The sequence below is a fragment of the Pediculus humanus genome, genomic scaffold (assembly GCF_000006295.1).
Source record: "Pediculus humanus corporis 1103172107527 genomic scaffold, whole genome shotgun sequence".
NCBI classification, from domain to species: domain Eukaryota; kingdom Metazoa; phylum Arthropoda; class Insecta; order Psocodea; family Pediculidae; genus Pediculus; species Pediculus humanus.
The window spans coordinates 55,746-68,295 of record NW_002987143.1 but is presented as its reverse complement, the minus strand read 5'-3'; the positions used below and the strand labels follow the sequence as shown (position 1 = coordinate 68,295).

Genomic DNA, 12,550 nt, shown 5'->3' with positions numbered 1-12,550 from the left:
TAATTTGGTATTTTCTTTTTTAATTCCTTTTAAATTATTATTAATATTATTAAAATTTTAAATATTTATTTCTTTTAATAAATTAAAAGATTTAAATCGAATCGATAATCAATAAGTAAATAAATAAATAAACATTTTTTTTTAATTATGTGCGATGGTAAACGTTTTAAATTTTACATTTAAACTTTTTCTAATTCGATACTAATAATATTTGCGAATGTAAACGAATGGTTATGTTTAAGAAAACGTTTATATTGTTTGTAAACAAACGTAATTAAGTTATTTTATGCAACGAAATAAACTTTTAAATAATAAATCACTCCCCCTCCTTGCCTCCCTCCCACTACCCCCCAAAAAAAAGAAAAACAAGAAAACAAAATTTACATCGTTTTATATGAGACTAAACGATTATTATATGCACATGAAATTATTTTTTAAAAAAAATTTTTTTGGTTATTTTTTTCCATTTGATCGTTATTAAAAAAAAAATTTTCGATCATAAATAATAATAATAATAATAATAATAATAATAATAAGTTTTGCTTTTATGAAAATTAAAAAAAAATTTACATAACAAAAATACGGTTCTTGTTGTACGGTTTTTTTTTTTATAAATAATTTAAGGTTCGTCAAACGTAATTTCCGAATATTATTTTAAAAAATTTTTTAGTATTTGTTTAAATAATAATAATAATAATAATAATAATAATAATAATAATAATAATAATTTTCGGTATTGAAAAAAATAGAACTTTAGAAAAACTTTTTCTCTCTCTCTCTCTCTTTCACCAATTTTTTTAAACAAAAAAATATTATTTAATATAAATTAATAAAAAACCAATAATCGAATTAATTGAAAAAAAATTGCAATTAAAAATATTTTTAAAAATCATACCTAGAAATCATATTCCTTAAAATTCCTTTTTTTTTTTTTTTTTTGTTAATAAACTAATTTATTTAAATACGTCGATCGATGATTAATTAATATTAAAAATTTTTTTTTTTCGTTATACGAACATTAATATCGAATGAGAAGAAGAAGAACAGCAAAAGGGTAAATCGAATTTTTAAAAAAATTTTTTTTTTTTTTTTTTTTTTTAATAAAAAAGGTTACCAAAAGGCACGGATCCCACCGATTTAAGTAACGCGACTCAACTGACTTTTGGTATTATTTGTTCTCCAAGGCTGGGGGCCTGCGCAACGTTATTGTTACACGTGCTATTGAGAATTCAAGGGACCTCATCATTTTAAAAAAATTTATTTATTTATAATTTTTTTCATTTGATATTATATACATAATAAAATTGATTTAAAAATTTTAATTAGTCTTTTTTCCTTTTCAACTAAAACTATCACTCGAATTTTTTTAAATTTGATTTTTAAAAATATTCCAAAAAAATATAAAAAAAAAAAATTTTTTTTTTTTATTTACCTTTTAGTGAAAATTTTTATTTTTCCTTCACCTTCGATTTATCCAATTTTTCTTTCTTTCTTTTCGTTATTATTATCCATTTATTTAATGGGTAATTTTATATTTTTAACCCTGAAAATAAAATAAATTTACTTTTTTTAAAAATCCAAGGATGATAAAATTTAATATATAAAATTTAGGATGTCAAAAAAAAAATTATCAAATCTCCTCCCATCCCTCCCTATTATATAAACTTTTCGGGATGGTCAAAAATAATTAACATCAAATAATTAATAATTAAAATTATAATATAAAATATTTATGGTAGTGGTTTTATAGGAAAATACTGTCAAAAAAAATTAAAATTTAAAATAAAAAAAGTTACGTACGTTACTTATATATTTATTTAAATACCGTTAAAAACTTTTAAAAATTAATATTCATATAAAGTTTTTTTTTTTTTTTTATTTAAAAAAGAGAAGTTTTAATAGGAAAAATTCAAAAGTTTGTTCAATCTAATAGTTAAACTTGTAAATTTTATACATAAAACTTTTAGTTTTCCGCTTATATATATTATATATATATATAATAATAATATACGGTAATTTAAATAAACAAAAAAAAGTTAAATTTACATAATATAATAACAACCGTTAAAAATTTTTTTTAATTAATTAAAATAATTATATAACAACAACAATAACTTTTTAATAAAAAATCTTGAAGGTTTTTTTAAAAAAAAAAAAAAAACATTTAAAAAATTTGCAACAGCCTTCTTGAATCAATTTATTTTACAAGTTTTTTTAAAAATCATTATATAAACATTAAGTAAAAAAAAAAGATACATTAAATGAGTACATTTTAAAAAATGTCTAGAATAAGTGAGTTAATTTAAAGTTATGGGAAAATTATTAGTAGATACAAGTGATGGCGAAACAAACAAAAGCAAAGATAGTTGGACACCACAAAATAAATTAAATACCGGTCAGGAATTGCAACTTGACTCTTATTATGGACCGGAATTACCACCTGATGTTTTATTTCCCGATCAATTGAATAAATATTTAAAAGAACAAATACAAAATTTATCACTCGAAAATGGTAGTCTACGTAGATCACTTGAAGAAATGCAAGATGAGTTAAACAATTCAAAGAGAAAATTATCAAAACCGGGACTTCCCATTGCGGGAAGAGCTTCGGAAATAGCCGCAAATAAAATAGCTGAATTAAGTAAGAAATTGCGTGAGCAAAATGCCGAACTCGAAAGTATGAAAAATCGTGCGAAAGATGCTGAGGCTAAATTAAGACAAATAGAAGCCAATGCGACGACGGATCAACAATCACTCGTTCCACAAATGCCGAGCGATGATGAATTATATGAAAAAGACAAACAAATTAAATTGTTAACGGAAAAATTACAGAGCACGAATGCAAAAATGTGCGAATTCAGAAATCAGTGTCAAAGTTTAAAACAAGAATTAAAACTTGCACAAAAAGTAATCGAATGTGAAGTTGGAGAAAAAATTGGATTTCAAGATTTGGCTAAAGAAAATGGTAGTTGGAGAGGAAGAGCTCAACAAATCATAACTTTACAAAATAAAATTCAACATTTACAAGAACAATTAAGTAACACTACGATAACGGAAATACCAGCAACAAATGTTTTAAGACAAATTGAAAAAGATAGAAGAGCTTCGTACGAGGAAACGTCAAAACAACTCAATCAAAAAACAATACAATTGGAAGAAATGAAAAAAAAATTAGAAGCATCCAAAGCAAGGAATAAAGTATTGGAAAATGAAATAATACAAATAAAAACAAAACTTTCCACAATGATGGACAAAGGAATGAGAGATGAGCAACTAGTGGCAAGTTTAAATAATCAAATAAACGTTTTAGAAGATAAGTAAGTTTTTTTTTTTTTTTAAATTTTCTTTTCAAAGCTTTTCCCCATCTATCCAATCATTTAAAAATATTTTCTTCACGATTTTACAAACAAATAATGATAAAGAAATTATCGGGAAATTAAATTCTTTAGAAAAACAAACGTGAAATAAAAAAAAAAAAAAAAAAAAAAGGACAAATTTAAGGAAAGCTGCTGGATCGATCGAGGGGGGCAATTGAGTTTTTTTTTTTGTGCATTTGACGCACAGAATAATTCGATGATGTCACGGACAAAAGGCGTTAGAAAGAAAAAAAAATTTTAAATAAGGCACAATTATTTAATTCGAAAAAAAGGCCACCAAATTTTCTTTTTTTTTTTTCGTCGTTTAATTAAATTTTTTCAAAAAGTAAAAGAAAACAAAAAAAAAGGGTATATTTAACCAAAATACAACAAAATTTTAAACTAAATTCTAAATTCAAAATGGCCCCTCTATGTATGTATAAAAAAAAAAAAAAATTTCATTTGTGTTTTTAACATTTTTTAAAATGAATTTATGACTTTACAACGCTTTCAAATTTCCGGAAAATGCTAAAAAAAAATAAAATATACGTACGTAAATTAAATCTGATGACATTAATATCCCCTCTTCCCCTCCCCCCAAAAAAAATAGAGTTTAATATTGAAAATATGTTGCATGCGCCAAGTGAAAAAAAAAAAGAAGCAAACTGTTGAATGTTTGAGTATTTTTAGGTCACTCACTTATATAAACTGTCATCAAATAGAGAGAAAAAAACAAAAAAATTTCCCCTCACTACCCCCCCGCCTTTTTTTCTTCTTCATTTTACCATTTTTCTTTATTTTAAATCAACTTTAATAGTCTATTACTTAATCTTTTAGCTGTTTAAACAGTTTTTAAACAAAAATGATAATTTGAAGTTGTTTTTTTTTTCTTTTTTAATTAAGTTTAAATTTAAAAAGAAAGAAATTATTCTTTTAAAACATTTTCTCTATTGAAAATAAATGAAAATGTTTATTTTAATTTTAAAAAATTTAAATATTTTTAATTATTGATTCTAAGCATTGATGGTTCTAACCCTCTTTTGTTGTATTGATGGAAAATACATGATGTAATCAAATAAATGGTTTTTACAACTTATATTGCAAATTATTGATAGAATTCATTGCATAAAAAGGAAAATTTACAAATTCCTGTATTGTTTATACTTCTATAATTGTCTATACTCATAATAATACATTAGTCCATATAACCTAAATATTCTTGCTTTACAAAAGAACAGGTAAAACATTGTTTAGCTACCTTTAAATTATATTATCATTTTGCAAGTGAATTTATACAGTTTCAATTAAGAAAAAGTAACGTACAATAAAATTTACTCTTCTCTTAAAGTTAATATTATAGCCATTTCTACTAACTAAAAAAATGAAAGATTAACACTTACATATAAATAGACAAAAAGCCCTTTAAAACACTAAGCACTGTGTAAATTTATTTTAAAATAATAAATTAAGAGTATTCTTATTAACATTTTTTATAAAATAAAAAATAACTAATGTAAAAACACCAATGAAAAACTAATAAAACACTTCTTAAAAAAAACCATGACAAAATCCATGACGGTTAACATGTTGACTGAATTAAGTGAAAAATTTGGCGCCAAATGTTAGTTTTGTCTTGAGGCACGACAAATTGAGAGAGCGTTTTAAAGTTGTGCACTCGGAATTGTTTGTCTTTAAATTTCGATGAATCGCCATTTTTTTATCTACTCTCTTGACTTATCATTTTTTATGTACAAATAATTTTAAATGAAATGAATAAAACCCTTTAAAAATAATAAATTGTTTTATTTTGATAAAATTTTCATTTAGAGGAAGAGATCAAGTTCAATTTTTTTCAAAAATGCAAGATAACATGACAAAATTACAACAAGAAATAGATATAGAGAGGCAAAAGAGTGAACAACTTCAGGTGTGGAAAAATAATTTTTTTTTTATTTTTTTTTTATCATTATTATTACACTTACTGATTATTTTCTAATTTTTAGAAAGCTCTGTTTGATCGTGACGGTAAAATTCAAAGATTGTTAGATCAAATTGAAGAATTTAAAAAAATAAAAACGTTACCAGTTGAAGATCCTATTTCTTTACCTGTAAACAATCCTGTAGAATATTCAACAAGTTGTACCTTGCTTACTCCTGAAAAAAATGCTCTAACGCTATTAGATTCAGAAAGAATGAGACTTTTAGAATTACTAGCCGTTGTAAATAGAAGATTAGATGAATCTAGAAGGTTACAAATGGAAGCCGAATCACAATTGAAAAAAGAAAAATTTAGAAGTGCTAAATTGGAAATGAAAATAGCCAGATTAGAATTAGAAAGAGTTGGAGTTTTAAAAACAGGACGTGGAAGTTATGCTCAACACAATAACAAATATGGAGATTTTTCACAAACAGATCCTGACGAAGTGGTAAAAATTTATTCTAAACAAAAAAAAAAAAAAACAATCATAAAAATGATAAATTGTTGGTTTTTCAGTATATTTTTTAATAATAATAAACTATCATTTACAGACTCGTCAGCACATAGAATATTTGGAAGAAGAATGTTTAGCATTGAAAACAAGAATAGAAACATTACAAATGGAAAAAGAAGATGATTTGAAAGTTTTTGCAGCTATAACAGACATGAGACATGCATATGTTAAAAAAACAAATAATTGTTCAGTTGCTAAAGTTAATTCACCCAAAGATGTAAAAAGTACAAATAAAATATTAGATAAAAGGAGAAAAAAAAGTCAAACAAAAGTAAAAAAAGAAAATACAAATAATATATCGTCAAAATTTTCATCTGAAGAATCTATTGCACAATAAAAAAAAAAAAAAGTTATGAAAGGGGGAGGGGGGTTTCATTTTTACATAATAATAATTTTAAATTATATCAGAAAAAAAAAAAAAAAAAAAAACTATTTTTTTAAGAGCATCATTATTATATTTATTTTATTTATTGAAAAGTACATAAAACAATTACAAAATAAAATGTTTATTTTCAATTAAATAAAATAATATTGTTAATGAAATTATGAAATAAAAACTAAACTTTTCTTTTTTTTTTTTTTTTTTTAAATGAAATGATAATTTATAAAAATATTATTTTTTATCAAAATTATTTAAATTAATCTGTTAAAAAATAAACATAATCAGCGACGTTAGAATATTTATTTCGTATTAAATATTAATCTTTTTTTTTTCCCCCTTTTTCTCTTTTTTTTGGCAATAATATCATTTTATGGCATATTTTGCCGATAATAACAATAATTTATATATATAAGGACAATTATTTTAAAAGATATCATTATTCTTACATTTACAAGTAATTTTTTTTATATAATATACATTTGCTTTAACGAGAAAACAAATATTTTTTTTAGACTATGTAAGAAATAACAATAATAAAACAGATTTTTTTTAAAATTTAAATTATTATTATTATTATTTTTTATCTCTCTACTTCTAAATCTAATTAAGTAAGATAATTAACATTAAAATTGGCATATGATTAAATGAGATGGTTTTTTTTTTTTTTTCCCGTTAGGCAATAAATAAATGCAAATTATATATATTAAATTTTTATGCGTGAAAAGTCTTTTTTTTTCTTTTTCTTTTTGAAATGGAATGTGTGATAAATGAAATTAAGATCTTTGGTTAACAAAACGAAATTTTTTCAATTATTCCGCCATTGTTTTCATTATCAAATAATTTTTTTTTACGAAAAAATACTCTTGATAATACATTTTAATGTTTTGTAATTTTTTCAAAAACATCTCATAATACTATAAATAATATTTATTAACGTAAAATCCCTTTTTCTATCTTATTATGAGTATTATTTGTATTTTACATAAGTAACTATATATTTATTTACTAAAATATTAAATTGTACTTTTAAAAAAAAGAAAGAAAATTTGACGGTAAAAAGTAATGCTACTAACAACAACAACAACAACAACAAATTAAAATTCCTAATAAACAACATTTAAAAAAAAAATTATTAATAATAATAATAAATTAAAAAAAAAAAAAGTTTTAAAATTAATTTAAATCAACAATAATAATAAGAAATTAAAAGACTATTAGTACCCGTCAGCCTCTTTAAACAAAATTAAATTATTAATTAAAAAATGCATTTGGTAAACATTAATGTTAATATTATTATTATTATTATTATTGGTTAAAATTAAAAATTTTTTTATTATTAATGATGGGAGTGAAATTGTATGACGTGAACACTTACTTACAATATTTCGTAGCCTAATCGAATTTTTTCCAATTCTAAATCGAAATCCATATCGAATAGACTATCGTCGATGTCTTCGCTCACCATTTCCGTTTCTAAATATGAATTTTTTTCTAATGGAATGACAATGTCTTCAAGCAAGCGCTAAAAAGCTTCGTACGATGCATCGACGGTCATTCCCATTCCGCCATTTAAAAATTCCTCGAGCTCGTCTTTTCCCTGATTACTCTCATACTCATCGTCCGAAGACCTTTGTTTCATTTTTTTCTTTTTCTTATCTCCTTTTTCTTTAATTTTCTCTTTCGATTTGGACGATGATTTTTTTTTTGTTTTTTTAGATTTTCCATCAGTCTGAAAAAAAAAAAAAAAAAAAAAAAAGCAGAATAAAAGCAGACTTTTTTCGTATAATTTTTACGAGGAAAACAAAAATTTGCATTTTCCCTCTAACCTCTTTGTCTTTGTTTTTGCTTTTTTCTTTTTTTTTCACCGAAACATCTAATAAAGAATTGTTTAAATTATCGGATTCGATACTTTCTGCATCTTCTTTTATTTTCTGACAATTGTTGCTTTGATTATCTTCTCCTCCTTCGGGACTTCTCCTCCATTTGCTATCACATCTGAACCAAGTATCTAAAGCCTCGCCGGTAATATCGTAATTCTGAATTGTTGTAAGAAAAAAAAATTTAAAGTAATAAAACATACTTTTAATTTATTTTTTCTTAATAAGTTAAATACCTGAACGTTATCCGCGATATTTTCACCCAATGAATTTTCAGATAGGTATGAAACCTTTTCTTCTTCATTTTGCAATTCCAAATGATTTATTGTAGTAGGTTTTATTGTCATTGAACCCAAATCTTCACTCATTTCATTTATTAAACTAGGACTCTTACTCTTATTAAAAGAATAATTGTTGTCATTGCTTCTTATAGCATTACTGCTAATTTTAACATTTTGATTTGATGGAGTTTTGATATCATTGTATGTGTTTTTGACCATGTTAAAATCTTCCGGATCTAAATCGTCTTGAAAGCCAGAAACCAGGGGATTTCCGAATTCGTTGTCACTAATAATTATATATAATTAAGTTTGTTAATTTCAATTTTATCATAGTGTTCTTTTAATTTAAAAATTTACCTTTCAGAATCAGATTCCATTCGATTTACTATTGTTTCTGAGCCATTATCTTCTAAAAATCTATCGATTGCTCCATCATCAGGCACAAAATTGTCTACGGTTGTTGTTGTTGTTGTTGTTGTGTTATCCACTTTTATATTGGATTTTGCTTCTACGACTGTACAAATATTTTAATAACTTATTTTTATCTCTTTTTAATAATTTTAAACAAACAGAAGATTAAAAAAAAAAAAAAATACCGTTTGAATCAGGTGGAACATCTTTGGATTTTCCAAATAATTTAGAAATAAAACCAACTCCTCCTTCTTTTGTCGGTACAGTGTCGGATCCAGTCGGGCGATCAGGTATTTGCGAAATTTGTTCTGGTTTAGAATTTCCTAATGAATGGGTGTTAAAATCAGAATTATTAATACGAGAACAAATAATTTTAGAATGTGGATTTCCCACACCGATAGCAGTTTTATGAAGCCCCGAAGAAATGGGATGACCACCACCGATAGGCCCAATTTTATATGTTTCATTAAAAGACATACTACGTTTAATTTCAGATTCTGATGAGGCAGCTGCTACGTTACTAGAAACTGGCTGATGTAATTGTTGAACGCTTTGAGAATTTTGAAGGTGTGCTGGCTGAGCTGAATCAGCAATAATCCTTCGCTTTTGCACTAGCTTATCTAAAAACCTTAAACAAAAAAAATTGATTTTTACATTTAATTGTACGACATTTGTAAAAAACACAGATGTGGTAAATTAAAGAAAAAAAAAAAAAACTTACTTGTTATAATCAGCATCTTCACTTTCCATGTAAAGATCTAATTCATTAATTGTCAATTCCGTTTCATTTTTATTTGTTTCTAATTGTTTTAAAAGTGTGTCTCTTTGAAGTTGCAAAAAAGGTAAGTTGAAAAATTTATGAAGAATTTTTAAACCGAAACCATTTCTCATGGAAGACTCGCAACACCTGACTTCAGCTGCTTCTGGCCCTCTAAATCGTAAGAAAAATACAATTCATATAAAATATGTATGTGTACTTACACATATAAAATCTTTCAAATTAAATAAGGAAATGATATGTTTTAATAAAACAATTGTTTAACTTGCCTTTGAAGATTTTCCACATAAAATGTTAAATGATGAGGAGTGATTGTTCTGTGATGTGCCATGTCACAATGATTAGCCAATATCATAATTGGTATATGCTCAGGAATTTTAGGTAACTCCTTTTGAATGTAGTTGAAAGTCCAACTTTTTGTGATGTCCATCACTAAAATAACTCCATTTGTATTTTTGTATACATCTAAAAACTCAGCATCAAGAGCAGCCTCTTCCGGAATCTAAATAATTATTATTTAATTAATTTTTTTTTTTTTTTTTTTTTTTTTATTATTTTAAATTAAAGATGTAAAAATAAATTTTACTTCTAATTGACTATTATCTAATTTAAGTCCATCAAAAGTTTTTTTCTTTTTCCCTTTATCAACAACATCCCAAACTTCAACTTTGACTATATCATCTGTTGCTTTGTAATTCCAATGAATGCTTGCTACCTGTATCTCTTCAGTTGGAATATAACTTTCAACAAACTTTTTACCCTGAAGTCTATAAAACAAACAAGTTTTACCAACATTTCTATCTCCCTTAATGACAATTTTCACTGAAAAAAAAAGTAAGAAACAAGAGTAACATATGAAACTTCGAATTTTAACGAAGTAAATTTTGATAATTTACAAACAATTTTAGTTTTGACAATTTTGAAAATAACTGGTAGAAAATTAAAAACTTACTATTATATTGAACACCTTTGGCAAATTTTCTCTGTAAATTTGCAGACATAGTTTGATGACTAGGATGTGAATTTGCTGTTTCAGGAGCATCTCCTCGACCAGCTAATCTTTTTAATGCAGAAAACATGATTCTTTTTTTTTTGGAATACCTATTATTTTTTTAAGATGACAATTTAATATAAAAACTTAAAAATTAAGCAGTCTGAACAATAATTCCACTGAACAATATTTATCATGAAAATTAAGATCAAATAAAATTTCAATAAGAAATTTATTTTTTATAACCGTGATCGACGACTTAAATAATTAATTTTACCTGGTTATTTTTTATTATGATAAAATAACTATTACTCAATTATTGGATTTCAAAGGTACAGTGTGCTCATGTTTTGATTCCATAATTTGGCAACCTAAAGAAACATACGTTTCTATAAAATTTCACATTTTCATTGAATTGAGTTTGTAAAAGAAAGACTCGATAAAAATTATTTATTATATTTTTAAGTATTTTGGCATTATTAATATTTTATAAAAACAATTAAAATAACGGAGAAAATTTAAAAAAAAAAAAAAAAAAAAAGAAACAAGAATCAACTCTTATGTAATGTATATTTACAACTTGACATTTCACATAGTATTTAAGAGAGAGGAATTTGTCGCCACTTTATTTGTCTTCTGGTTGTGATAAAAATTCGATTTTAAAAAAATTACCAAAGAAAATTTACTTTAATAATTTTTTTCAAAATGAATAAAGTAATACAAAGATTTCACATTTCATCATTACCATTGGTTATGCACTATTCAAGTGCATTGTATAATGGTAATATTAGTAGAAAGGTAAGATTTTAAATAAAATAATCGATAACGATTAAAATAATCCACTATACTACTTAAAAATTTTTACCTGTTGATGAATTTTTGATGCAAGGTGTTTTAAATTAAATGATCAAAAGCTTTTACTCCCGTATAAAGTAAAGTATTGTGTAACAGGTACACCAAGGTGCAGCCCTATTTAAATTTAGTGAGGAAGAACTTAAAAAACATCAAGAAGAAATAATGGCGAGAGGTTTGCCGGAAAAAAAACCGATACCTGGAGTTAAAAATGTTCTTTTAGTTGCATCAGGCAAAGGAGGCGTTGGAAAATCAACCACTGCTGTTAATTTATCCGTCGCTCTTAAGTATATTGCTCCCAACAAAAAAGTAGGCATTTTGGACACAGATGTTTATGGTCCTTCAATTCCTTTGATGATGAACCTAAGAGAATCACCTTCCTTGACTAAGGATAATAAGTTTGAACCACTTCAAAATTATGGTGTTAAATGGTTTGTATCTTCTGCTAGTGCTTTTTTCTTTTTTTTTTTTTTTTTGATTTTAAATTTATATTTTTTTTATTATTTATTTTAGTATGTCAATGGGATTTTTAGTAGATGAAAAGTCTCCTGTCATGATGAGAGGTTTAATGGTTATGAGTATGATTGACAAACTTTTGAGACAAGTATCTTGGGGAGAATTAGATTACCTTGTAGTTGACACTCCTCCAGGGACTGGAGATACTCATATTTCTTTAATTCAAAATGTTCCAATTTCTGGTAAATTTGCACATCTTGTACTTATTCTGCAAAATACACCTTATAATTATTTTAATTAACATTATAAAAATTTCTTTTTAGGTGTTGTATTAGTTACAACTCCTCATGAAGCTGCTCTTCAAGTTTGCGGTAGGGGTGCATTGATGTTTACAAAATTACGAGTTCCTATAGTTGGAATAGTTCAAAACATGAGCAGAGTTATCTGCAATAATTGTCAAGCAGATTTAAAAATTTTTGGTACAGGTACAGAACAATTAGCTTTTCAATTAGGACTTGAAATGCTAGAAGATATTCCTCTCGATCAAAGTATATCGGAGGGTTGTGACACTGGAAAACCAATATTATTATTGGCTCCAGATAGTAGACAAGCGCAGTCTTATGTAAATTTAGCTAAAAAGGTCATTGCATTTATGGAAATACAAAACAAAAATG

General features: G+C 25.0%; 4 protein-coding genes across 4 annotated transcripts in view; 3 read left to right on the top strand and 1 right to left on the bottom strand.

Moving 5' to 3' along the window:
• Nucleotides 1-2,279: 2,279 nt before the first annotated feature.
• Nucleotides 2,280-3,321, top strand: Phum_PHUM179280 (uncharacterized protein; the record flags this gene model as incomplete). Its single annotated transcript, XM_002425140.1, has 2 exons — nucleotides 2,280-2,292; nucleotides 2,330-3,321. 2 exons carry the CDS (start codon nucleotides 2,280-2,282, stop codon nucleotides 3,319-3,321), a joined length of 1,005 nt encoding a protein of 334 aa, XP_002425185.1.
• Nucleotides 3,322-4,916: 1,595 nt separating this feature from the next.
• On the top strand, nucleotides 4,917-6,185 carry Phum_PHUM179270 (uncharacterized protein; the record flags this gene model as incomplete). The annotated part of the gene is made up of 3 exons (XM_002425139.1): nucleotides 4,917-4,977; nucleotides 5,364-5,782; nucleotides 5,886-6,185. 3 exons carry the CDS (start codon nucleotides 4,917-4,919, stop codon nucleotides 6,183-6,185), a joined length of 780 nt encoding a protein of 259 aa, XP_002425184.1.
• A 1,420-nt stretch (nucleotides 6,186-7,605) lies between these two features.
• Nucleotides 7,606-10,656, bottom strand: Phum_PHUM179260 (uncharacterized protein; the record flags this gene model as incomplete). The annotated part of the gene is made up of 9 exons (XM_002425138.1): nucleotides 7,606-7,752; nucleotides 8,096-8,266; nucleotides 8,350-8,674; nucleotides 8,746-8,902; nucleotides 9,039-9,427; nucleotides 9,521-9,730; nucleotides 9,832-10,079; nucleotides 10,164-10,399; nucleotides 10,530-10,656. 9 exons carry the CDS (start codon nucleotides 10,654-10,656, stop codon nucleotides 7,606-7,608), a joined length of 2,010 nt encoding a protein of 669 aa, XP_002425183.1.
• Nucleotides 10,657-11,273: 617 nt separating this feature from the next.
• Nucleotides 11,274-12,550, top strand: part of Phum_PHUM179250 (uncharacterized protein) — a gene marked incomplete at both ends in the record, with an annotated part of 1,300 nt that continues 23 nt past the window's right edge. The window contains 4 exons of the mRNA XM_002425137.1: nucleotides 11,274-11,366; nucleotides 11,520-11,868; nucleotides 11,957-12,118; nucleotides 12,200-12,550. Coding sequence (XP_002425182.1) covers nucleotides 11,274-11,366; nucleotides 11,520-11,868; nucleotides 11,957-12,118; nucleotides 12,200-12,550 — 955 coding nt within the window. The remainder of the gene's footprint in view (nucleotides 11,367-11,519; nucleotides 11,869-11,956; nucleotides 12,119-12,199) is intronic.